This window comes from Chlorocebus sabaeus, chromosome 9 (assembly GCF_047675955.1).
Source record: "Chlorocebus sabaeus isolate Y175 chromosome 9, mChlSab1.0.hap1, whole genome shotgun sequence".
NCBI classification, from domain to species: domain Eukaryota; kingdom Metazoa; phylum Chordata; class Mammalia; order Primates; family Cercopithecidae; genus Chlorocebus; species Chlorocebus sabaeus.
In genome coordinates, this window is record NC_132912.1 from 119,278,037 (window position 1) to 119,304,532 (window position 26,496).

At 44.6% G+C, this 26,496-nt stretch overlaps 1 protein-coding gene across 2 annotated transcripts; it reads left to right on the top strand.

Moving 5' to 3' along the window:
• Positions 1–1,011: 1,011 nt before the first annotated feature.
• On the top strand, positions 1,012–25,910 carry LOC103216568 (pancreatic lipase-related protein 2). Of its 2 annotated transcripts, XM_007964198.3 has the most exons (12): positions 1,012–1,075; positions 4,223–4,377; positions 6,529–6,654; positions 7,436–7,570; positions 8,374–8,485; positions 10,620–10,739; positions 11,897–12,016; positions 15,168–15,286; positions 17,225–17,354; positions 18,817–18,928; positions 22,589–22,756; positions 25,516–25,910. In XM_007964198.3, the coding sequence occupies exons 1-12, from the start codon at positions 1,027–1,029 to the stop codon at positions 25,577–25,579; spliced, it is 1,410 nt and encodes a 469-aa protein (XP_007962389.3). In that variant the 5' UTR covers positions 1,012–1,026; the 3' UTR covers positions 25,580–25,910. The 2 variants fall into 2 exon arrangements, with proteins under 2 accessions (XP_007962389.3, XP_072875661.1); XM_073019560.1 differs by lacking the exon at positions 25,516–25,910 and having other exon boundaries at positions 1,027–1,075; positions 22,589–23,023.
• Positions 25,911–26,496: the final 586 nt, after the last annotated feature.

A 26,496-nucleotide genomic window follows, 5' to 3' on the forward strand; every position in this document is an offset into this window, starting at 1 on the left:
ATTTTTTGTATTTTTAGTAGAGATGGGATTTCACCACATTAGCCAGGATGGTCTCGATCTCCTGACCTCGTGATCTGCCCACCTTGGCCTTCCAAAGTGCTGGGATTATAGGCGTGAGCCACCGCGCCTGGCCTCATTTTATTCTTTGGAGCTTCGTCTGTGAGGTTGCCTTCATTTTCTCTGTCTAGATTCTCTAATAGGTAAGGTAGTTCTCCACCTACTCCATCCCCAAAGTAAGCAAGGTGTGTGTCTTCAAAAACAATCAGTTCCACTGAGCAGCAAGTCTCCTGACTTCCTAGCCCTGCACAGTCTGTCAAGAGCAACAGGACAACACAATGGGTTTGGGGGTTCATGTGTCAAAAGGGATTTTGTTCCAGAGGTGCTATGTACGGCATGATGTTTCCCTGTTACCACTTTGGGGACACAATCTCTTGGCAACTAAACCTGTAAACTCAGATTAACCGAGCTCTTTCCCTTCTCCAAAGTTGGTTTTCCTGTCCTTGAATCTCGCTTTATAAACATTGCTGCTCCTGGGGTTGAGCTGGTTTTATGTGTTCATGATAAGTTAGGTTCAAAGCACCCATGTGCAGTGCCTTATCTATCCTGCCCCAGCCTTTCCTCTAAGGAGTCCAAAGGATAAAGCCTGGCTATAAAAGGCTGCAGCCAACCTGCTGGGCTGAGTGGAAGCTCTGGTGCAGCATGGTAAGTCAGGGCCCCATGTGGGCAGGGGATTGGGCAGGGCTGGGGCAGCCCAGGCTACAAGAGGGGCATGGCCCAGAGGCAGGGAAGCCGCTACAGTGGAGCCCCTGAGTCCAGGATCCTAGCGTGCTGCTGTCTCCCTGTGCACTGGGAGGACTCAGCCTCAGGGTCCCCACCTCAAGGGAGAGGCCTGTGGGGCCCGGGGTTGCTGGGTGTCTGTTCCACTCACTGTCTGTGTGACCGGGGCTCCTGACTCGGCTGGCTCCTGCCCCTGCCAGCCTCACTGTGCGCGTGGGTCTGTGTGTGTCTGTGTTTCCATCCATGTAGATGCTGCCCCCTTGGACCCTCGGCCTTCTCCTGCTGGCCACAGTCAGAGGTGAGGATGCTGTCACCATTCCTTTAGGGAGACATGCCTGGGCTGACCTTTGGTGAGGCAGCTAGAGGTATATTAATAATTATTATGATGATTATGAAGAGTATTATCGTTACTTAGAGAAAACAATTGTGCCACTCAGAGAATGTTGACTCTCAGGCAGACACAGGACAATGTGCTGGACACGGGAGTATCTCTGGTAACCCTCCTCCTTGGCCCCCTTCATCCTGCAAAGGCTTTTATGACTGGGATAAGTGGAGGGTGTGGTGTTCCCACTGGGTCCCAATGCCCTTGTCCCTGCCTGCAGACCAAAGCCGTGTGGATGTGCCCCCTCCCAGAAAGCCCAGTCTTGCCAGGCAAGCCTGCCTTTCTGCCATCATGCCCACGTGTCCCCTTCTCAGAGTCACCATTTCTGTTTCTCCAATTTGCTCCCCTCACCTGGTTCTGTCCAGAGGAGATACAGATACTCAAGTTCTACTTATCCTAAAACACCAATCACTTCCCTTTCTTTTGGAGCCCCCTGAGCCCCAGGCTGCTGACTTCCCATCTGCCTACGCCTTCACAGACGTGCTTCCTTCGGGAGCCGTTCCCTCTCTGTGGGGGCTGCCTCACCTCCTCTCCTGCCGGAACACCTCACTGCCCAATTTGGCCCCCCAGCCCTGCTGTAGCAGACATGGTCTCCTCGGGTCCCTGTGGGGGCTTTCTTCTGCCTTGCGACCCTTCCCCCTTGTCTTCTCAACCCCGCCAGCCCACTCTTGGCCTCTCCTTCCAACCTGGCCATGATTTAAGACCGGGCTGCTGACAGCGGAGCCCGGGGTGGGTACGACTGCTCCTCCAGCCATACAACCCCTCTTCATATCCTTTGCTGACCTGCAGCCTCCTCCTGCCCCAAATGTGGACATTCCCCAAGGCTCACGCCAGGCTCTCTCCTCATCTCTTTCCTCCTGGGGCCTTCCCTCTTGCCCAGCTTCTGGTCCTCCCGAGTTGCAAGAAACCCTATCAGGGCCAAGCCTCAAGCCTCACTCTCACTGCCCCCAGCCTCCTCAGGCTCTTTTGCTTCTCAGCCCCCTGTACTCGAGTCCCAAAAACACAGGACTGCCTGTGGAAGCACAGCACTGCCCCTGCCACCACCTTCCCTCACCCTCACACCTTCCAACGCTTTCCTGCTCTCCACTTAAGAGAGCCCAAATGTCTTGGATTCGAGCCCATTCATTTAACCAGCTACCTTTCCCCTGGGGCAAACATTGCTTGAGCCTCCTAGAGTCCACCTCCAAGTGTGCACCCTCTTCCTGGAATGAATTCAACGCCATCAGTATTGCTTCCGTTAGAGCTCTTCTCTTTCTGGACAGGGTTCATATCTCATTTATCTTTGTGTCCCCTCAAGTTCGAGCTTCATTCCCATTTAAACTTCTTGGGCTCAAATCCTGCCTCCACCACTAGCCGTGACCTCGGGTAGCTTACCTTGTCTCTCTGTGCCTTGGTTTCCTCAGCAGTAAAATGGAGATAATACTAAGTCCATATTTGTGTTTTCAGGCTTAAATGATTGATATTATACTAGTAAAGTACTAACATGGTATCTGGCACATAGTAAACAAGTATTAACTATTATGAGATTTTTTAATGATTCACCAGTATTTGGCATCATCAGTACAGGAGTTGAGGAAGCATAAGAGAAAGGACCCATTATAATCCTTTGGGTTGGAATTATGTCACCTTTAGTGACCATATCCTGTGATCATGTTTATGTCATGGACACAGAAAGTACTCTCGGACTTAGATGTGGTGATTTGGATCATGGATTACATGTATTGAGTTTCTACCACACGTAGTGTGATACACAAATCATTCCTGTTCTTAAGAAACTTATCTTTTCAAAGCAAAAGGGAAAATATGAAACAGCAGAGAATCATTTGAAAAAATATGCATAAAAGAATGACTTTCGGCCGGGCGCGGTGGCTCAAGCCTGTAATCCCAGCACTTTGGGAGGCTGAGACGGGCGGATCACGAGGTCAGGAGATCGAGACCATCCTGGCTAACACAGTGAAACCCCGTCTCTACTAAAAAATACAAAAAACTAGCCGGGCGAGGTGGTGGGCGCCTGTAGTCCCAGCTACTCGCGAGGCTGAGGCAGGAGAATGGAGTAAATCCGGGAGGCGGAGCTTGCAGTGAGCCCAGATCTGGCCACTGCACTCCAGCCTGGGCGACAGAGCGAGACTGCCTCAAAAAAAAAAAAAAAAAATGACTTTCAAGCCTGTAATCCCAGCACTTTGGGAGGCCGAGACGGGCGGATCACAAGGTCAGGAGATCAAGACCATCCTGGCTAACACGGTGAAACCCTGTCTCTACTAAAAAAAAAAAAAACACAAAAAACTAGCTGGGCGAGGTGGCAGGCGCCTGTACTCCCAGCTACTCGGGAGGCTGAGGCAGGAGAATGGCGTAAACCCGGGTGGCGGAGCTTGCAGTGAGCCGAGATCCGGCCACTGCGCTCCAGCCTGGGCGACAGAGCGAGACTCTGTCTCAAAAAAAAAAAAAAAAAGAATGACTTGAAGACAGTGAATTGGTGTGGGCACGGCCTATGCTGTATGTAATAGAGATGGCAAAACAAAGTAGCAACTCTGTGCTACAGAGTTTGTAGGCACTTGATAAATACTCACTACTGGATGCTTACATGTAAAGGGCCAGCTGCAAGTTTCCTGAAAGAGGTAGTTTTAAGGCAGCAGTTTGTATTAGGTTGGTGCAAAAGTAACTGCTTTCAATGGCAAAAACCACAGTTACTTTTGCACCAACCTATACATCAGCAATGCCCCGATTTGCCTAATGGTAAGGGACACTTACTGAATATGTGTTTCCAGGACCCCACCCCAGACCCTCTGAATCAGACTCTCTGAGGGAGGGACTTATGAATGTGTATATGCAATACCCCTATTCCCCACACTGTCCCCTGTCCCCACCCACCCTTCCCACCCCACCATGCTGCAGCCCCCAGGTGATTCTTATCGTCCCAGAAGTTTGGGAAATGTTGATGGCAAAGATAAAGACCAGCACTGGCCTTAACCAAACCAAGGCTCTGTCCTGCAGAGTTTTCCTGTATGGATATGACATTGCTTCTTTCCAGAAGTTCACACATGTCCTGTTTGTGGCTCACCCTAGGAAAAGAGATCTGCTATGGACAACTTGGCTGCTTTTCTGATGAAAAACCATGGGCAGGAATCCTTCAGCGACCTACAAAATTACTTCCCTGGTCCCCCGAGGACATCGACACCCGCTTTCTTCTGTACACAAATGAAAATCCAAACGACTTCCAAGTAAGAGTGGGCATGTAAACGCTGCATGGTGGGTATATTTGGGCTGCCACAGTGGAGTCTTTGCATGGCTGTCTAGGGCATAAGTCACTGCCTTGGAATTTTCTAGAAATTGGATTCTAGACATAGAATCCAATGTGTAGCTCTCAGGATCATAAATGCCTGAGTATCTGATGAAATCTACTGATGCCTAACCAAGAAACTTACACTTTCACACACACTGGTGCAGAGAATTTCAGTGGCTACCCCAGCATAAATGCCCTGTTTCCTGGGAGGAAGGGACTATGAGTAGCGTCTATGGAGAAGCCCAGGCCTGGTGTAGCCACTGGAAAGTCTATCTCGTTTCTACACAGGAGAGTGGAGGGAGAGAAGCCTTTTGGGCATTGGGGGTGGGGGCAGGTGTAAATCCTTCCTGAAGAGCTAGAAGACAGGTAGGGGAGAGGGGACATGTAACCACAATAGAGAAAAGATGAGGTCCTCTGGAGCAACCTCCAGTTTGCAGCAGGTCTGCCCAGCAGAAGCAGATCAGACTTGCTCCAGGGTGTCAGAAGTGACCAGGAGACAGTTTCAAGGAAGGCATTGCTGAGAAGCCAGCAGCCCACAGCTCTGGTCCCTGACAGAGTTTAGGGAGCCAGGTGTCTGTCTCTAGGTTTCTGAGGTTGCCCACTGTGGGACTCTATGTGACAGCCCAGCTTTCTTAGTGCTGCCAGCCCAGAGTCAGCCTGGACATGGTTACTGTGCTATTTTTATTTTGTGATCCTTCTTCTGGTATCTTGTCTGTAAGGGTTGGTGGAAGGGTGTCTGAACAGCCCATGGTAATTTAGAAGTGCGTTCCAAAGTCTCACAGCTCCACTGAACTGAATTTACCTCCACGCTTAAGCTTCTGGTTCAGGGGTTCCTCACCTTTCCTGTGCCAGGAACCTCTTTCACCACCTGGGAGAAGCCTAAAGACTCCTTCTTAGGTCATTGGTTTTTTTTGTTTTGTTGTTGCTGTTTTTTTGGGGTTTTTTTGGTTTTTTTTTGGAGACAGAGTCTCGCTCTGTCGCCCAGGCTGGAGTGCAGTAGCGTGATCTCGGCTCACTGCAAGCTCTGCCTTCTGGGTTCACGCCATTCTCCCGCCTCAGCCTCCTGAGTAGCTGAGACTACAGGCGCCCGCCACCGTGCCTGGCTAATTTCACTTTTGCATTTTCAGTAGAGGCGGGGTTTCACTGTATTAACCAGGACGATCTCCATCTCCTGATCTTGTGATCTGCCCGCCTCAGCCTCCGAAAGTGCTGGGATTACAGGCGTGAGCGACCACGCCTGGCCAGGTCAATGTTTTTAAATGCAAAAACAAAACATATTGGATTACAAAAGAAATGAATTATATTGAAAAATAATTGGCCAGGCGCGGTGGCTCAAGCCTGTAATCCCAGCACTTTGGGAGGCCGAGACAGGTGGATCACGAGGTCAGGAGATCGAGACCATCCTGGCTAACACGATGAAACCCCACCTCTACTAAAAAAAAATACAAAAAACTAGCCAGGCGAGGTGGCGGACGCCTGTAGTCCCAGCTACTCGGGAGGCTGAGGCAGGAGAATGGTGTAAACCCGGGAGGTGGAGCTTGCAGTGAGCTGAGATCCGGCCACTGCGCTCCAGCCTGGGCGACAGAGCGAGACTCCGTCTCAAAAAAAAAAAACAAACAAAAAAATTACCAAAACATTTAAACATATAAATATGTGATATATTCATACATGTGCTTTTTATATCTCACTAAATAACAAGATCTAGCAGTTGGCCTAATAACTACTATAATTTAAAATATTTATGAGTACAAATGATATTTTTAGATATCTGCAATAATTATATTATGACCTGAAAATACCTGTGACTGCTACCGGGGACAGAGTCACAGGTATTGCTAATACCACTGTGGTTTATTGTGTAGTTTTGTGATTAACTGAAATACTATATATGGATTAAGGATTAATTAAATCAAAGAGTCCATGAACTTGGACTTTCTGAATTCTATCCACAACCCCAGGTCAGGAGCTCCTTCTAGTCTGACCCAACTTCGTGGGCGTTGAAGCTATGATATCAGTTCTGCAACTGGCTCTAATAGGCTTGTGGCTTGGAAAGGCCAACATTCAAATTAATCTTTTTAAATTAAACCAGCTAATCACTAGCACAGAACCAGACACCATTGAGGCTTCAAACTTCCAACTGGACCGCAAGACACGCTTCATCATCCATGGCTTCTTAGACAAGGGGGAGGACAGCTGGCCGTCGGACATGTGCAAGGTGGGGCCCCACCACTTGGCCACTCCCTGGTGAGAGCAGCACCCAACACACAGATTCAAACACTGCACCCCCAGTTTCCCTTAGACCAGGAAAGGAAATACTTCAGAGAGAGATGGGTCCTTTTTAACACCACCAAGTAAAGCCCAGTTCCCAAGGGCATCCATTGCCAAAGTCTCCCTACCTACCAATTTCTAGCCAACAATCTCCTATGAGGCTGGAGACACCCAGAGTTCAGTCAAAAAGTCTCGAGGTAGAGACTGCAGCAAACTGCTGGGCATTCCTGATGACGTATGCAAAACCCCTTTTTGATGTTAAAAAACACTTAAATTTTACCCTCTAAAGCACCACTATCCAATAGAATGTTCTGCAGTGATGATGGTGTTCTATACATGCACTGTCCAAATCAGAAGCCACTGGCCATGTTATTCAGCACTTGAAATGTGGTTGGTGCAACTGAGGAGATGAATTTGACATGTAATTGAGTAGTAGTCTGTTCACATCTGACTTAGTAAGTGATCTTTTTAACCTGGTTGTGTTCCTAACGATGTGTGAGACCTTAGACACGTCACTTACCCATTCTGGGGTTCAGTTTCCGTATCTGTTAAGTGGGTATTAGCATGTCAGTCCATAGCACTGCAGTGAGGGTGCCGTCATGGCAGGTATAGGAATATCAAAACTCTGGCATGGGCTAGGTGCTTGACAGATGTGAATGCCTATCTGTGGGGTATGCAACTGGGGGCTGTTTATAAATTGATTTCTCTCCCTTGTTTGTCTTCCCCAGAAAATGTTTGAAGTGGAGAAGGTGAACTGCATCTGTGTGGACTGGAGGCACGGGTCCCGGACAATGTACACCCAAGCCGTGCAAAACATTCGGGTCGTGGGGGCGGAGACAGCTGTCTTAATACAAACACTGTCGGTAAAACCCTGCCTGGGCCCTGTCCTGTGGGTAGGGGTGAGAGAGAGGGGAAGGGGGGAGGCACCATGTGGCGCGGAGAGGCAGCCTGGGGACCCGTGGGCATGGGTAGGGGCCAGCAGCCAGTAGCCCAGGTTGTAATCAAGAAGGACCATTCCCAAGATGAAGAATCTTCCTCTTTGCATGCTGTCCTGAAGACACCTTGCCCTATCACTGTCTAGCTATGGGGTCTCAGGCAAACTAAGCCTCGGTTTCCGCTTTTGAAATAGAGCTTCCTTGCAGGCTGTTCTGCAGGGGTCAGAGAGCAGTCTGGGCTGCCCAGTAGCTCCCAGTGCAGAAGATGAGTTTTCATCCTCAGCCAACCCACGAGGGAAGGCCCTGGACCTTTCTGCAGGATCTATGGGACGGGACGGGACGGGACGCGGCGGGGCGGGGCGGGGCAGAGATAGGGCCCACTTTACCCGCGCTCTCCCAGACAGGCCATACCCCACGCAGGGACGAGGGAAGAGAGCTGGGGGTGGGGCGGTCCGGGGCGGCAGGCCATGTGCCTTGCCCGCCCAGGTGGCCTGCAGTTGGCGTGGTGGCCGCTGGTCAGCACTGTTGCCCTGCGCACGAGCCGGCCCGCGGGACTCTCAGGCTGCAGATGGCGAGCGGGGTCGCCCTGCCCCAGGCGGCGTGCTCAAGCCGTGGGGGTCGAGTTTCGAGTCCGGGTCCTGCCCCTATCCCTGGCAGGGCCCGGCGCCCAGCTCTCCGACCAGCGGGTCCCCACACGGTGCTGGGGTTACTGACGCGCTATCCCTCCGCAGACGCAGTTGGGGTACGGCCCTGAGGACGTGCATCTCATCGGCCACAGCCTGGGCGCTCACACGGCCGCGGAGGCGGGCAGGAGGCTGGGGGGCCGCGTGGGCAGAATCACAGGTAGGGGTCGCGGGGCGCCGGGCCGGAGTCCCAGGCCCCCGGGTGTGCACCGTGGAAGCCTCCGCCAGCACCGTTCCCATGGCGAAGGGCGCCCCTGCTGGTCCTCCTGGGTACCGATTTTTTGTGATGACAGGTCTTAAATTTAAAAATAATTTTCCATAATGTGTATTAGAAAATAGACAATTAAAAATAAAAATGCATTTTTTTTTTCACACCTGTAATCCCAGCACTTTCGTAGGCTGAGGCGGGAGAATCGCTTGAAGCCAGGAGTTCGAGACCAATTTGGCAACATGGTGAAACCTTGTCTCTACAAAAAAGTTTTAAAGTTAGCCAGGCATGATGGCTATCGCCTGTAGTCCCAGCTACTCGAGAGGCCCAGGTGGGAGGACTGCTTGAGCCTATGTGTTCCAGGCTGCAGGGAGCTGTGATAGCCCCACTGCACTCCACCCTGGGTAATAGAGGGAGACCGTATCTCAGAAAAAGAAAGAAAAGAGAAGGGAAGGAGGAAAGGAAAGAAGGGAAGGAGGAAAGAAAGAAAGGAGGGAAGGAGGAAAGGAAAGAAAGAAAGGAGGAAAGAAAGAAAAGAGGAAGGAAGGAAGGAAGGAGAAAGAAAGAGAGAAAGAAGGAAAGAAAAAGAAAGAAAGAGAGAGAGAAAAGAAAAGAAGCGAGGCTGGGCGTGGTGGTTCACGCCTGTAATCCCAGCACTTAGGGACGCCAAGGCGGGTGGATTATGAGGTCAGGAGATCGAGACCATCCTGGCTAACAAGGTGAAACCCCGTCTCTACTAAAAATACAAAAAATTAGCCAAGTGTGGTGGGGGGCACCTGTAGTCCCAGCTACTCAAGAGGCTGAGGCAGGAGAATGGCATGAACCCGGGAGGCGGAGCTTGCAGTGAGCCCAGACCGTGCCACTGCACTCCTGCCTGGGCTACAGAGTGAGATCTCAAAGAAAAGAGAAAGATTTAACTAGCACATTAAATCGATGACTTAAGGACTATTATTTTCAGAGTATGGCAAGTAAAAGCAAAAATGTGAGATGGTTTTAAAAATTCATCAGTTCCACATAATTGTTTGAATGTCTTTACTGTGCCGGGCAAAGACAGAAAATGCAAATGCACACTGAGACCCGCCATATAGAAGGTGCTCAGTAAATATTGAATGGATGAATGAAGCACTAAACTGAATGCATACAAGGCAAAGACACAAATAACTATTTATTTTGTGCAGCCAAATCAGTGTGTAACTTCTCTAAACAGTTCACATCAACATTTAATGGACATCCCTTTGCCCAAGGCACTGGGTAAAGGATGAGGGGGTACTGGTTTGTGTTTATGTAGAATTTTGCAGTTTGCAAAGTCCCTTCTCTTACATCTTTTCATGAGGGTTTCACAACGACCCTCTAAGGTAGGTGGTTGTCATTATTCCTACTTTTCCGATAAGGACACAGAAGCTCAGAGAGGACAGACATTTGACCTGCAGCAGAACTAGGGCAAGAATACAGGCCTCCTCCTCCCATGCTCTGTTTCTCTCTGAAGGTGACCTGGGCACAGCCCCTGCCACAGGAAATCCACTGTCTAGTCTAGGAGGCAGACAACTATGTAGGCAAATAAAAATCAAAGCAGCTTGCAAAATAATACAATGTAGATGGAATGGGCTGAGAAAGGAGAGGGGTTAGATTTTCCATTTAACCATGAGGAGGTGGTGTGTGAGCTGGGTTTGGAGGAGAAAGATTTAGATAAAGGAGGAATGTGGGAAAGGGCACAGCAGGCTGGAGAATGGCATGAGTCACACAAAGGAGTAGATGTGTGCAACTGGGTAAGGCCTGGGGTCTTGCAGTCTCTGAGAGCAGTGGCCAAATGGTAACATGTGAGGACAAAAAGAAAAAGGGAAAGGAGGGGTGTACAGAGGCTACCCAGATCCTTCACGGAGCCAGGCACTGGGGATTTCTGTGAATGTTCATCCACAGGCAATGACCCCATTCCCAGCCTTTCTGTCCCAGACTCTCTCTCCCAGGCAGACCAAGAGCTGCAGACCCAACCCCCAGAACCATAGCTGCTGAGGTAGGAGCTCAGTCTACCAGTACTGGGTTTAAATCCAGTTCTTAGAGTTTAGCCTGCCTACCTTCTCTCTTTCAGGGCTGGATCCAGCAGAGCCTTGCTTCCAGGGTGCGCCTGAGGAGGTTCGGTTGGACCCATCCGACGCCATGTTTGTGGATGTGATTCACACAGATTCTGCTCCCATAGTTCCTTCCCTAGGTGAGTTCCTCAATCCCATCTCCTGCTGACCTGTGCTACAGCTAATGACATTGGGTCCAGATATCCCCTCTCACACACACATACACAGACAGCAGGGGAGGTCATTTGAAATAGCTACAGGAATGGCTTGGGCACCAACCAGTCAAAATGGGTACCAGTCCCAAATAAATAGCTAGTACAATGCCAGTGGAATCAGCCTGCAGTCCTGGGTTAAACAAAAACCCTTCTGTAGTCTATGAAAGGTTGTCAGTCAATCTTCAAACTCTGCATCCTTCCCCAATCTACCAGTAACTAATGTGGCGGAAGTATTTTTTCTTAAAACTTGACCTGTACTTGCAAAATACGAAGTTAATTTTTGAATATTTTTCTTACTTCTTCAGTCAAAGCTTTGGTTACACTTTGTTTTGTTGGAGACTTTATCCCTTTATTTAATTCTTCTAAAATCAGTGTTCTTTTTTCAATATTTTCTTACGTAGCCACTCATGAAACTTGCCAATAAAGGGTATGTTTTTGATGATGATGATGATGTTATCACTTACTTAGTGTTTACTATGTGCTACACTGAACATTTTGCATACATTAGCTCATTAATTCTGTAACACTCTAAAAAGTGGGCTTTATTATCACCATTTCATGGCTGAGGAACTGAGGCTCAATTAGGTTAAATAATTGTCCCAGATCACAAAATCTGTAAGTAAAACCAGGATTTGATCATGGGTTCGTGCGCTTTGAAAGCCAAAGATCCTAGCCATATGCTATGGCTCGCAATATAACATTATGTAGTCTCCACATAACAATATAATGTAGACATCAAAATTTTAAAATGAGTAAAGTAATACAAATTGCACCAGTCTTGATATGTCTACTGGTGCATAATGGTACTAGGGCATATCAATATGATCCCGGACTTCATGAGACACACAGATACACATCTGTGTCTCACTTACCCAGAGCGCAGCCCCCGCCCCCATCTCACTTCCTCTGCCCTCTCCTTCCTCCTCATCTTGCCAAGCACCCATCTCTGATAACTTTCTGCAGAGCTAGAGGCAGTGGTAGCTGTGATGAAGGGAGAATTTGCCAAAAAGGGTCTTGCTGTGTCCACAACCTAACTTTGGGACCACTCACCTCGCCGTTTATCTCTGCTTCAAATGTTTTAGGTTTTGGAATGAGCCAAAAGGTGGGCCATCTGGATTTCTTTCCAAATGGAGGAAAGGAAATGCCCGGGTGTCAGAAAAATATACTTTCAACCGTTATTGATATCGATGGAATATGGGAAGGTATGTAAATTAAAGAAGTAAGACAGCAATTGCTCTGTTCGGGGAGAAAGCCGAATGTATGGGCTGGCCTTCATAATGCTGCCATTTGCCACGTTTATGGAGTGCTGTGAAAATGTGCCAGGTGTTTTCACAATACTGCTGTGAGATGGTTACTCTGATTTTGCAGATCCAAAAACTGAGGATCAGAAAAATTATATAACTCAATTGGGTGTGGTGGCTCATGCCTATAATCCCAGCACTTTGGGAGGCTGAGGCAGGCGGATCACTTGAGGTCAGGAGTTCGAGGACAACCTGGCCAACATAGTGAAACCCCATCTCTACTAAAAATATAAAAATTAGTTGAAGGTGATGGCATGCACCTGTAGTCCTAGCTACTCAGGAGGCTAAGACATGAGAGTCACTTGAACCCAGGAGGTGTGGAGGTTGCGGTGAGCCGAGATAGCACCACTGCACCAGCCTGGGTGACAGAGTGAGACTGTCTAAAAAAAAAAAAAAAAAAAAAAAATTACGTTGCCCATCCAAGACCACTCTATATCTAAGCCCAATTTCTAACTATAAAGCCCTGATCTAATGCCCCAGCCTGTGTGTCTGCCTGTTGTCAGGATCCTGGGATAGCGGCTTGGCTGACATGTTGGCTCTGGCTTTGACCACCCATCCTACCTGCAGCACTTGCTCCTTAAAGAACTTCAGGGCATAGGCCAAGATTTGAAGGCCTTGACTTGCTTGTCTTGCTTGCTGGTTGCTGTTGTTAGGTGCTAGAAATGGAAGGGGACTTCGCTGAGAAGACAAAGGAAGGATGTGCTCTGTGGGTTTGGGGTGCACATGTAGGAGGTGGGGCCTGGAGGTCTGGAAGATCTGAGGTGGCTGCTGGCCAGCTGTGTACATTTCTGTCCATCTGAGAGAGCAGGGCCCATGCCCCACCATTAGGTGACCTCATTGCCCCATCTGATTTGCTGCCCCTTGCTCTGGCCTTTTTTGATTCCTGTTCTTCCTCCCCAGAGGCTTCACTCTCCTCTCTGAAAAGGGAGGTTTTGGGCCTGTAATCATTTTACTCTTTATTTTTCTGAGCTAGGAGTTCCCCAAGGCCGAGGACTGTGTTTTGCACATTTCAGACACTCCAGTACCCTGCTCAGGGCCTCGTCCAAAGCAGGCATGAAATGTACTTTTACATTGAGTTGAGTAGCTTTGTGTGGCATTTTAATATTCCATGTGCTTAATGTCAAAAAGTAGAGTCGACAAAGCGACCGCCAGCATCCACCAGCACATAAACGGAGCTTTTGTCCCCTCAGGTAACTCCTGGGGAGATGTGACCATTCCAGGCTCCCTGAAAGTGCACCAGAGTCACAATAATAGCTGCCGCCTCCCACAAATGATGAGCAGGGCACACATAATGGGAACGAGCCCAGGTTTAATTAGAGAGGCAATTTCGAGTGAACCAGCCCATGAGCACTGGAGTGTTTCTATTGTGTCAAGCTCCGAGTCACCCAGGCACTGGGCACTGAGGAATAATTAAATCCACTTTCTCCTCCATTATGGGGTCCCAGGGCAGCAATTTTGGATGAAAGAAACAATTAAGTTTGAAACAGGTGCTGTTGTCGGGTGATGAGCGCTGACGTGGGCGCAGGGAACCTGGCTTCAGCTGGAAGTCACTGGGTCGAGGGCTGGGAGCCGTGGACAACGAAGCCACCTTGGGCACAAAGGGAAGTGTTCCTTTCTCAGTGGGTGGCGATAAAGCCCTGCAGAGCCCCCAGGAGTGGTCCACAGGTGTGCCAGGGTCACTGTGCATTTCTCCATGGGAAGTTTTCTACCAAGGAGCCAGAGAAATGAAAAAAACACCTTTCCATACTTTTTTGAAAGAAAAGAATGATAAATAAAATGCAGTGAGAGAGTGGCCAGAGGTCATGGCCACCTTGCCGTCACTGCTTTTACCTTGTGCCTTGCATAGCAAAGAGGAAGAATCAAAAAGCCTCGTTGATGGGGAAGGCCTGCCCAGTGTGTCCGGGGTCCTCACAGAGATAGGATGTGGCCTGCAGCAGCATTGGATGGGCTGGCACGGTAACTGTTTTTAAGATGGGGATGTGCTGCCTCCACTCGTGCATGCGAAGGTTTTCAGGTACAAGTGGAGGTACTGGCTTCTTATGAAAAATCAGAGGACCAGGCGATTTGGGGCTTTGAATATGTAACACCTGGCTAGACTGTGCAGGGTTAGAGGGGCCCTTTTTATAGCTATTGCTATCTTCTCTTAGTCTCTCTCTATATACATACATATATATATATACACACACACACACTATATATATTGTAGTGTATGTGTGTATATATACTATAGAGAGAGTGTGTGTGTGTGTATATATATATATACACCCTCTCTATGTCTCTCTCCTCTGTCTCTGCATTTCTCCTCTCTCTTTCTGCCTCTCCTCTCTCTATCCTCTCTCTCTGTCTTTCTGAATCTCTCTCTTTCTCATCCTATCTCTTTTTGTGTCTTTTTTTCTCTCTCCATTTCTCTCTGTCTCTGTCTCTCTCTCTCCCCCTCCACCAACTCTGTGTCCCTCTCTGACTCTCTGTTTCTCTCTCACCTACACCAACTCTCTGTCTCTCTCTGTCTCTCTCGGACTCTCTCTCTTTCTCTCCCCCTCAACTCTCTCTGTCTTTCTCTGATTCTCTGTCTCTGTCTCTGTCTCTCTCTCTTCCCTTACCAACTCTCTGTCTCTCCCTCCCCCCACCCACTGTCTCTCTGATTCTCTCTTACTCTCTCTCTCCCCCCACCAACTCTCTGTCTCTCTCTGACTCTCTCTCTCTCTCTCTCTCCCCGACCAACTTCCTCTGTCTGCCTCCCTCTCCCTCTCTGTCACTTTCTGTGTCTCTCTCTCCCCTACCACCCCACCCTACTCCCGGCCCCCAGCCCTCCTCATTCATTTGTGTTACGTGCCTGGCCCCTGGAAGAATGAACAAAGGTGCTTGTCAGGACGTGTCACTCCTCCACAGTCACCTAGCCCTGAATAGGTCCCTCCTCAGCAAATGTCCCAAGATATTCAGGAGCCGACACCCATCGGTGAAATGTGCAGGTGATTCCTCCTTAGTCAGAATGGATTGTTCACACTTAAAAGTGAAAGGCCTCCTTTGAGCATCCAGGGTCTTTGTTTTTCAGGAATTAGTAACTTTGCAGCTTGCAATCACCTGCGAAGCTTCGAGTATTACTCAAGCAGCATCCTCAACCCTGATGGCTTCCTGGGCTATCCTTGTGCCTCCTACAATGAGTTTCAGGAGGTAGGTTACCCCAGGAGGCTGAGGAAGATGTTGGTGGCTCTGTTTGGGGTGTTTTTGTGTTCCTGTGGCTTAGAACAGAACAAAGAGATGTAACTCTGCAACTAATGAAAGGAGGTAACGGAAATTCTGTGCCTCACAAAGCCATCTTCTCCCGGGCAGCAGGCTGGGCTGGAGGGGGAAGGCACAGACCTGACTGTGGTGGGCCCTTACTAGGGTCCCCAGCTGTTCATTTAGAAAAATTTCCAATTTACAAAGAAGGTGAAAGAAGACTAATGATGAATACTGTACACCTATCACTTAGATGCACTGATTGCTAACATTTTATATGTGTGTATGTATACTTTTTTCTAAATTATGTGAAAGTAAATTAAAGACATTATGACACATTACTTATAAAAACTTTAGCCTCCATCTCTTAAAAACAAGATCCTTCTCCTATAGAATAACATTCAAGAAATGTATCTTTGATACACTAATATTTTCTAATATATAGTACATATTCAAGCTTCTCCAGTTATCCAAATAATGCCCTCTAGATCTGTGTCTGTTTGCCTGCCTTCTTTCTTTCTTTCCCTTCTCTTTTTTTTTCTTGCATTGCAATTATTTTGTTGTCTCTTTAGTCTCTTTTAATCAAGAACAGCTTCCCATTTTTTCTTGGTCTTTGAAGACTTGCCACTTATGAGGATTTCAGACCAGGTAATTGGCAGAATATCCTACTCTCTGAAATTGTTTGATGTTTTAGGGGGTGCTTCAATGGGTAGTAGCAGGTCTTTCTCAGTGTATTAAAACTAAAGACATTCATTTAATTTTGATTCATTATTTGATGACATAAATTCATTCATTATTTGATGACTTAAACTTTACTTGGTTAAGATGTTTAAACTCACATTTTTGTCCTTCAAAACTAATTTTAACCTTGACATTCTTGGGTTGAACTGAGGTCAAAAGGACATCATATTTGATCTCCAAAGTCTGTGAGTGTTCAGTGAGAAGCCTTCACTGTGCTAGTTCTTGCTGGGTCATGGATAGCCACGTGGCCTCTAGTACTTGTCTTATTTCTTCCAAATCACAAAATAGCTCTACACACCATGCATTTTGGATGTGGCATGAGGCCAAAGAGCAGATGACAATGACACTGTGGCATAAAGCACAATCAAATATAGCACATAAAGCACAGAATCAAATCCCTGATTCGAAGACAGCAAATTGCCTCCTCTGGGCCTAATTACAGAACTATCATTTGAGAAACAACAAATAAGAGTCAACAAGTCTGGAGAAATAATTCACATTAAAGTGAAAATGGTCCTGGATCTTCCCTTCCTCACTTCTTTTGAAATAACTTGTTATCTCTCCTATTTGCTTCTCCCTAAATATATTGTATTGCATTCCCCATTCATGTTTTAATTTTACTGCTTCCTGGATATGACTTGCTTTCTCAACTGTACTCCAAGTTTTCAAGGCACTTATTTGGATACTCTGCAGGGCCTAGCACAGTTCTATGCACAATTCCAAGGATGGAAGCATGGATGCATGGGTGCATGGGTAGATAGATGCAGGAATGCATGGATCAGTGGATAAGTAGGATAATGGATGACTCGTGGATGCATGGGTGCATGGGTAGACAGATGCAGTAATGCATGAGTCAGTGGATAGAAGGGAGAATGGATGGACACATGGGTGCATGGGTGCATGGGTAGATAGATGCAGAAATGGATGGATTAGTGGATAGGTATGAGAATGGATGGATGGGTAGATGAAAGGATGGATAAGGGATGGATGGGTAGATGGATGGTTGCGTAGGTAAATGAAAGGTGGATGGTTGGGTGGGTGATGGGTAGGTAGGTAGATAGACATAGGAAGGAAGATGAATTGACTGATTAAGTGAGTGAGTCAAAGGTCTATCACTAACAGACACATTATGTTTTTTTTTTCCACTAGAACAACTGTTTCCCTTGTCCAGCTGAAGGATGCCCCAAAATGGGGCACTATGCTGACCAATTTGAGGGGAAAACCAGTGCTGTGGAACAAACCTTTTTCCTGAACACAGGAGAGAGTGGTAACTTTACTAGTAAGTTTCCATTTTACTCACTTCAAATTCTTGCGAATAATTTTGAAAAGTGTGCCAGCCTTATTAGTCAGTATCCTTGGTAACGATGGATAGAAACTTAACTACAACAAGCTTAAGTTGTAATGAAAGGACAGTGAAATGGAATTTGTGTTGGGTCTCACCCCTCTAACCAATACTCCTGCCCAGCAGAGAAAAGTATAATGATTGGCCCAGGCTGGGTCACGTGTTCACCCACCCCTGGTGCAGGAAGGATGCATCTATTAACAAAAGAGGGCAACGTGAAAGTCACTGTAAGTCAAGAAGTCACTGCAATCATGACTATTATATTGGTCCTCCTACATCACACACACACACACACACACACTTTGTGGTGATGTCATTTTGCCCTGTTTCTTATTTTAAAAGTACAAGACAGAAAAATTATCAAGACTCATTTACTATGAATAATATCATATAATGGCTGGAAAGAAGAGCAGTTATTTTCTAAGGTAGTTTCAAATTTAAAAATTTATATCAGCACCTTACAAAACAGTTTTCACATACAGTATTTCCTGTAATCCTCAAAATATTTATCATAAAAGATAACAGTTTGGCTGTATCTATAAAATTTTGTATGCACATTCCTTTAACCCAGTAACTTCACTTCTCAGAATGTACCATAGAGAAATACTTGCATGTGTGCATAAGATGATGTGTTCAAGCATGCTCGCTCTTTGTTTTTAAGAGCAAAAGATTGAGGGGAAAATCTAAATGTCCACCAGTTGGTAAATGACTAAATACTATAGATTATATACTACATGTAATCATTAAAAAGAAGGTTATACTTCTGCATACTGAAGAGAGAAAACCTCTAAGGTGTATTAAGTAAGAAGGCAAGTGACAAAACAACTTGCAATACACCCAGTGTCTTCATTTTTCAGACTGCTGTAATGTAGTACCATAGACTGGGTGGCTTATAAATAGTAGAAATGTATTTCTCACAGTTCTGGAGGATGGAAATCCAAGACCATGGTGCCAGCACGATCAGGTTCTGGTGCACATTGCTGTCTTCTTGTTGTATACTCCCACGTAGTGGAAAAAGGACAAGAGAGCTCTCTGGGGTCTCTTTTATGAGGTTACTGATCCCATTCATGTGGGCTCTTACCCATATGAATTCAGTCCATTGTACCATGTATCAGTCAAAATACACATGTGCAGTATCAGCTGCCCTTCATTCATCAAGAGCACATACCTTGCTGCGTTCATAAGGGACTGTGCTGAACCATAATATTTACTGACCCCTGAGTCCCTCGCTCCCGCCTAGAACCTTACCCCCTTAATTCCTGGGCCCCAGGAATTCGATTAAGTCACAGTCCTTTTACCTCTTACCCCTGGAGGATTCACAGCTTGGAACAATAATGTTTTCATAGGTCATTTTTTCAATAAGATGAGTTCATTAAATGGGTTGTATTTCTTTGGACAGGTTGGAGATATAAGGTATCAGTCACACTTTCTGGAAAAGAGAACGTGAATGGGTACATCAGGATTGCTTTGTATGGGAGTAATGGAAACTCAAAACAATATGAGATTTTCAAGTAAGTTCACTAGTAATGCGAAATGATCATACTTTCCATAATAGATTATCCAAAATCAATTGAGTATAAAGTGCTTTATAGATCTAGGCATCTATTATACAGAACCATTGAATCCTAGGATGTGAGCTGGCAGAAAGTTTCAGTGTCTAGTTCAATCATCCCGTTTTACATATGAGAAGAGTGAGGCCCAGAGAGAGGGAACTCACTATTTAAAATGAGTCATATGCTAACTCCTTTTGGAATGTCAGTCATCTGACTAGATTGTTTTTTTCTTTTTTAGTTATTTTATTTTAGATTCATGGGGTACATGTGCAGATTCATTACATGGGTATATTGTATAATGGTGAGGTCTGGACTTCTTGTGAACCTATTACCCAAATGGTGAACATTGCACCCAATGGATAAATTTTTAACCCTTATCCCCATCCCAACCTCTCTCCTTTTGGAGTTCCCAGTGTCTGTTCTTTCCAGCTTTGTGTCCATGTGTACCCACTGTTTATAAGTGAGAGCATGCAGTATTTGGTTTTCTGTTTCTGAGTTATTTTGCTGAAGATAATGGCCTTCAGCTTCATCCATGTAGCTACAAAGGACATGATTTCATTCTTTTTATGTCTGCATAGTATTTTATGTTGTCTATATGCCAAATTTTATTTATCCAATCAACCACTGATGGACACTTATGTTGATTCCATGACTTTGCTGTTGTGAATATTGCTGTGATCAACATACAAGTGCAGGATTTTTCTGATAAACTATTCCTTTTCCTTTGGGTAGGTACCCAGTAGTGCAATTGCTGGGTCAAAATGAAGTTATATTTTTCTATCAAGTTATTTGAGAAATCTTCGTACTGTTTTCCACAGGGGTTGAACTAATTGACATCCCTACCAACAGTGTGTAAGCATTGCCTTTTCTCCATATCCTTGACAACATCTGTTATTTTTTTGACTTTTTAATAATAGTCATTCTGACTGGTATCAGATAGTATCTCACTGTGGTTTTAACTTGCATTTCTCTAATGATTAGTGATGTTGAGAGTTTTTTTATTTGTTTGCTTGAGGCTTGTATGTCTTTTGAGAAGTTCTTTGCCCACTTTTTAATGGGGTTATTAGTTTTTTTCTTGTTGATTTAAGTTCCTTGTAGATTCTGGATATTAATCTTTTGCCAGATGCGTAGTGTGTAATATTTTCTCCCATTCTGTAGTTTGTCTGTATACTCCATTGATTGCTTCTTTTAATGTGCAGAAACTCTTTAGTTTAATTCAGTCGCATTTGTCTATTCTTGTTTTTGCTGCATTTGCTTTGAGGTCTTAGTCATAACTTCTTATTTTTTTTCTGTTTTTCTTTTTCTTTTCTTTTTTTTTCTTTTTTTTTTCTTTTTTTTTTTTGAAATGGAGTTTCACTCTTGTTGCCCAGGCTGGAGTGCAATGGCAAGATCTCGGATCTCGGCTCACTACAACCTCCACCTCCTGGGTACAAACGATTCTCCTGCCTCAACCTCCCATGTAACTGGGGTTACAGGAGCCCGCCACCACACCTGGCTAACTTTTTTTGCATTTTTAGTAGAGATGGGGTTTCACCGTGTTGGCCAGGCTGGTCTGAAACTCCTTTCCTCAGGTAATCCACCTGCCTCACCTAGGCCAATGTACAGGAGTTTTATCCTATGTTTTCTTCTAGAAGTTTTATAGTTTCAGGTCTCACATTTAAGTCTTTCACCCATCTTGAGTTAATTTTTGTATATGGTGAAGAATAGGGGTCCAGTTTTATTCTTCTGCCTATGGCTAGCCAGTTATCCTAGCACCATTTATTGATTAGGTTTATTCAATAACCCTTTCCTCATTGTTTATTCTTGTTGACTTTGTTAAAGATCAGTTAGCTGTAGATATGTGGCTTTATTTCTGGGCTCTCTATTCTGTTCCAATGGTATATGATATGTGTGTCTATTTTTGTACCAGTACCATGCTGTTTTGGTTACTGTAGCCTTGTAGTATAGTTTGAAGTCAGGTAATGTTATACCACTGGCTTTGTTCTTTTTGCTTAGATTGCTTTGGTTATTGGGGCTCTTTCTTGTTCATATTCTAAAATATGAACAATTTTAGAATTTTTCTAATTCTATAAAAAATGGCATTGTTAATCTGATAGGAATTATGTTGAATCTGTAGATCACTTTGGATTCTTCCTATCCATGAGCATGGGATGTTTTTCCATTTGTTCGTGTCATCTACAATTTCTTTCATCAGTGTTTTATAGTGCCCCCTGTAGAGGTTATTCACCTCCTTGGCTAAATGTATTCCTAGGTATATTTTGTGTTTGTGGCCATTGTATATGAGATTGAGTTCTTGATTTGGTTCTCAGATTGAGCATTTTTGGTGTATAGAAACACAACTGATTTTTGTGCATTAATTTGTATTCTGGAACTTTACTAAAGTGATTTATCAGGCCTAGCAGACTTTTAGGGGAATTGTTAGGATTTTCTAGGTATAAAATCATGTCATCAGTAAACAGAGATAAGTAGACTTCCTCTTTTCCAATTGGTTGCCTTTTATTTCTTTCTCTTGCCTGATTGCTCTGGCTAGGACTTACAGTACTGTGTTGAATAGGAGTAATGAGAGTGGACATCCTTGTCTAGTCCCAGTACTTAGGGTGAATGCTTTCAACTTTTCTCCATTCGATATAGTGTTAGCTGTGGGATCGTCATATATGGCTTTTATTATTTTGAGGTATGTTTCTTTGATGTCTAGTTAGTTGAGGGCTTTTTATCATGAAGGGACATTAAATTTTATTAAAAGCTTTTTCTGCATCTATTGAGATTATTATATGTTTTTCGTTTTTGATTCTGTTTATATGTTGAATCACATTTGTTGATTTGCATATGTAGAACCATCCTTGAATTTCTGGAATAAAACCCACTTGATTGTGATGAATTACCTTTTTAACATGCTGTTGGATTTGGTTTGCTAGCATTTTTTTGGGGATTTTCGTGTCTGTGTTCATCAGGGATATTGCCTATAGTTTCCTTTCTGACTTGGGTTTTGCAAATATCAAAATCTCTTCAGGTAAGGCACATCTGTATGGCATATAACCAACACACACCCCATCCTCACACACATAGGTACACACATGAAGCCTCTGGCCATCTCATCCATGTTGTGTAGCCTCAGCATCTGGCCTTTGCTGGGCATATGAGGTGCTTGGTAAATATGTGTTAGATGAATGCATAACCTGTGCAATAAAGTTAGGTTCTGTTTTTGCACTAACTTTTACATAAAAATGTTTATGTTGAATTAAATGTCCTTGACAAATTCCTGTAATACACATGAGATGCTAACAAATGGCATCTGCTGAACCACATGCATCTTTAAACATAAGACATTGCCCCAAATGGTCCTGTAGCAAACTTTAGACCATTAATATGCCACCCCAAATATTTGACTTAGCTGTAGATAAAAACTAAAACAGTGGAAATCTGGAGTCCAATATTTTTAAAAGGTGTGTTCTGCACAAATACTTTTATGTTATGGCAGCCCCTGGATGTGTATGAAGTCATTCGAGGTGTTTGCAGAAAACCAACAACAGCAACTATTGTTTAGAGAAGTGATAGATTGCGATCATCTTATGTATTCATATATCCAGCTGATATAACATTTTATGTCCATATTTTCAGAGGATCCCTCAAACCAGATTCAAGTCACATGCATGCTATTGATGTGGATCTCAATGTTGGCAAAATACAGAAAGTTAAGTTTCTCTGGAACAACCATGTGATAAATCTATTCAAGCCCAAACTGGGGGCTTCCCATATCACAGTGCAAAGTGGTGAAGATGGGACTGAGTACGTATTTTTTATTGCATCTAAGTTTGGTTATTTATATTTACATATTGATCTATCTGTCTATGCATTCATTCATCCAGTTGCCCACCTACTCATCTATGTACCCACCTACTCATCCATTCACCTACCCATCTATCCATTTCTCTATCCTTTTAATCACTTAGCCACTTACCCATTCACTTATTCCTCTACCCATCCACCCAGACACCTATCTCATCATTCTTCTGGCCCTCCAGCCATTCTTTGATCTTCCCATCCATCCATTCATCTTCCCAGGTGTTCATCTCAACTCTCCATCCATCCATCTGATTTACTTTGAAAAACCAAAATTGTTTTCCTTAGGCAAAATTCAACTTGGCAGGGGCAAGGCATGTAGGCACAGATAGGCACAGATTCAAGAAACGCGCAAATATGAATGATTGTTTTATCTCAAACAATAAGGAAAGCACTTGGGAAGCACATAGGGGAAATCTCTGAGTTAATTCCAGTTGATGTACAGTTATTAATGTAAACAGGTTTGTTTGGAGACTATGGCATTAGAGGGATACACACTGTGTTGGGAATCTGGCTCATAATGACAAGTTCTTCCATTCTGAGAGAATAGAATCCTACTTAGTAGGCATTGGGAGAGAACATAACTGTTTTTAAAATATGGAAAGAACGACACCTCAAAAGAGGATAATTAAAAAACAATGTGATAATAGAGAATAAAGGAAACATAAATGTCGACTCTCAACTGCTCTCATTTTAAGATGAGGAAGTAAGATTTGGAAAGTCAAGTAACTCGTCTAAGGTCATGTAGGGAATCTAAAGGGAAAAATACTGGACCTCAGAATGTTTTCAAAACACACACCAAGACTTTGCTCAGCTGCATGACTTAACTTTGCTGGCTGTAAAAGTGGCAATAATCCCAATTACTCAGTGTATTATTGGAAGGATCAGATATCACAGTCAACGGGCCATTACTTTGTGTACAATAGACCCCCTTACCTGTGGGGATGGGTGATATGCTCCAAGACCCCAGTTGGATGCCTGAAACCTCAGATAGTACCAAATCCTACATATACTATGGGGTTTGTTTCCTATTCATACATACTATATGAATAGGAAATATGCTGGACAAAAGGACAATTCATGTCCTGGGTGGGACAGAACTGAACAGAGCAAGATTTTATCATGCTACTCAGAATGATGTGTAATTTAAGACTTACGAATTGTTTGTTTCTAAAATTTCCCATTTCCTATTATGGGACCTCAGTTGACCATGGGTAACTGAAACCATGGAAAGCAAAACTGCAGATAATGGGGGGCTACTATACTCAGTTGTGAGGCACAACAAGGACTGGGACCCAGGTCTTCTGACAGCCCGTCCAGGGTTCTTTCCACTGTGCCCATCAACTCAGCCAGCTGGATGTGAAACTGAGAGTCCATATGGTCTGGCAGTGCAATGCAATGTGAAAATGTCTGGATTTCTCAGTATTTAAGTGGGGGTGGAGTTCCTGTTTTAAGTACAATATAGAACACATGCTATATAATCCAAACACCAGAATCCCCAACCCACATGAGGGCTCTCTCATCAAGAAGCTACATTCTGAAGCTAAACCTGGAGGGAAGGCCAGCTTGGCCACACTGTTCCCCTTGCATCAAAGACACCTGCAAGAGAAGGAAGAGGCCGGAAGTGGCCAGCTTCTCATGCTTGGTGCTTGCTCCAACCTGACTTGGTTAGTTTCTCAGGATTAATAACCCTCCAGGATCTTTTTTATTTTTAAGAAATTTTATTGAAACATAATTCCCATAAAACACAATTCACCCATTTAAAGTGTGCAATTTAATGGCTTTTAGAATATTCATAGAGTTGTGCAACTATCACCACAATGTTAGAATATTTTCATCACCCTAAAAAGAAACCCCTTACCTGTTAGCCATCATCTCTCAACCCGCACATCCCTTTTCCTCAGCCCTAGGCATCCACTAATTTACTCTGTGTCTCTGTAGGTTTTCTTATTCTGGACATTTCATGTAAATAGAATCATACAGTGGATAGTCCTTTATAACTGGCTTCCTTCATTTAGCATAACGTTTTCAAGGTTCATTCATGTGGCATGTATCAGTACTTCATTCTTTTTTTATTGCCAAATAATGTTCTGTTATATGACTATGCCACATTTTATTTATTCATTTATCAGTTGGTCATTTGGGTTTTCTCTCCTTGGGGGCTATTATGAATAATGCTGCTTTGAAATTATGTACAAGATTTTGTTTTCATCCTCTTGGGTATATACCTAGGAGTGGAACGGCTTGGCCGTATGATTAACTCTGTTTAACCTTTAGAGGAACTGCCAAACAGTTTCCAAAGTAGCTGCCACATTTTTCATTCCCAGAGCAGTGTATGAGGGGCCCTCTCTGACCTTAATTTGACAGAGAAAGTCCCTCTGAGCTGGCTGGGGCACTATTGGTCCCTGGAACTCATTGCTAGACCCAAAGAGGCAGTCCCATCAGAGACCCCTCAGTTTTGCAGTTTGCAAAGCTTCAGTTTGACATGGCTGATTCACTCTCCACCCATTCGGAGCTCACCCGGGGAGAGGGGTGCTCTTTGAGCAGGTTTAGTTAGTGAGAATTACTCGGACTCTGCCTGGCAAAGCAGAGCTTTTCGGTCAAGGGGGGCTGAATGCAGGGGGTTGCCCAAATGCTGTCTACTCATCTGAAGCCACATTTCCACAAGCAAAAGAGCCTCATGCTGACAATGTTTTCCTCCACAGGTATAACTTTTGCAGCAGTGACACTGTGGAAGAAAACGTTTTGCAATCTCTTTACCCTTGTTGAAAACGTGGTGCGGCTATTGCGGTAATAAAATTTCTAATGCACTCAGTTTGAGGGTGAGCTGTTAGTTTGACATTCTCTACTTTCTGGGTTCACATTTCAAAAATGATTTGGGGGACTGGAGCCAAGTTTGCCACAGGTGACACCTGGAACTTCTCACCCATTTACCTCTGCCACCGTCTCTCTCCTTCCAGGCACTTTAGGTGGCCTTTCTAATGGATTTTATTTCCTTAGACAGTGGACTTCTGTCCTATTTGTAAAGGTCATTGTTGCTGTCACTTGCTGCCCACCCAGCCTTTAACATCATAGGGGCACAAGGTAGACACCACATAAGAATTCAGAAAATACAAAGAGAAGAAAAGCAAAAAAGGCAGAATGAAATAAAACATCCCGAGATATTGCCGCATTTTGTGGCAGGTGTAGTTCCAAACTCTGATGATTTTGGTTAAAATCCACCTGCGGCATGGAAAAAGCAGGGCTTTAAAAAAAAGTTAATGCATACACATGTTACAAAATTCAAATGATACAGAAAAGTATCCTTACAAAACGGGAATCTCCTTCCCCCTTGCCTTCAAGTCTCTCAGTTCTTCCCAGAGACAACTTGGGTTTTTTCAAGAAATAGTCCACATATACTTATGGGTATATCTATTTTACACACTCAACCCTGCCACACCCTTTTTGTCCAAGCCCAGATGACAGAATAGTATACACACTGTTCCACATCTTGCATTTTTCACTAAGTTGCATATTAGTCTCTAATGGTACAGAAAGAGTTTCTCCATTCTTCATATAGCTTCATAGATTCCACTGAGAGACGTACATGGTATGTATGGTTGGACTATTTTCTATTATAAATATTCATGCAATTAATATCCTTTCATGATATCTTCTACATTATATAGCTGATCAATAAATATTTG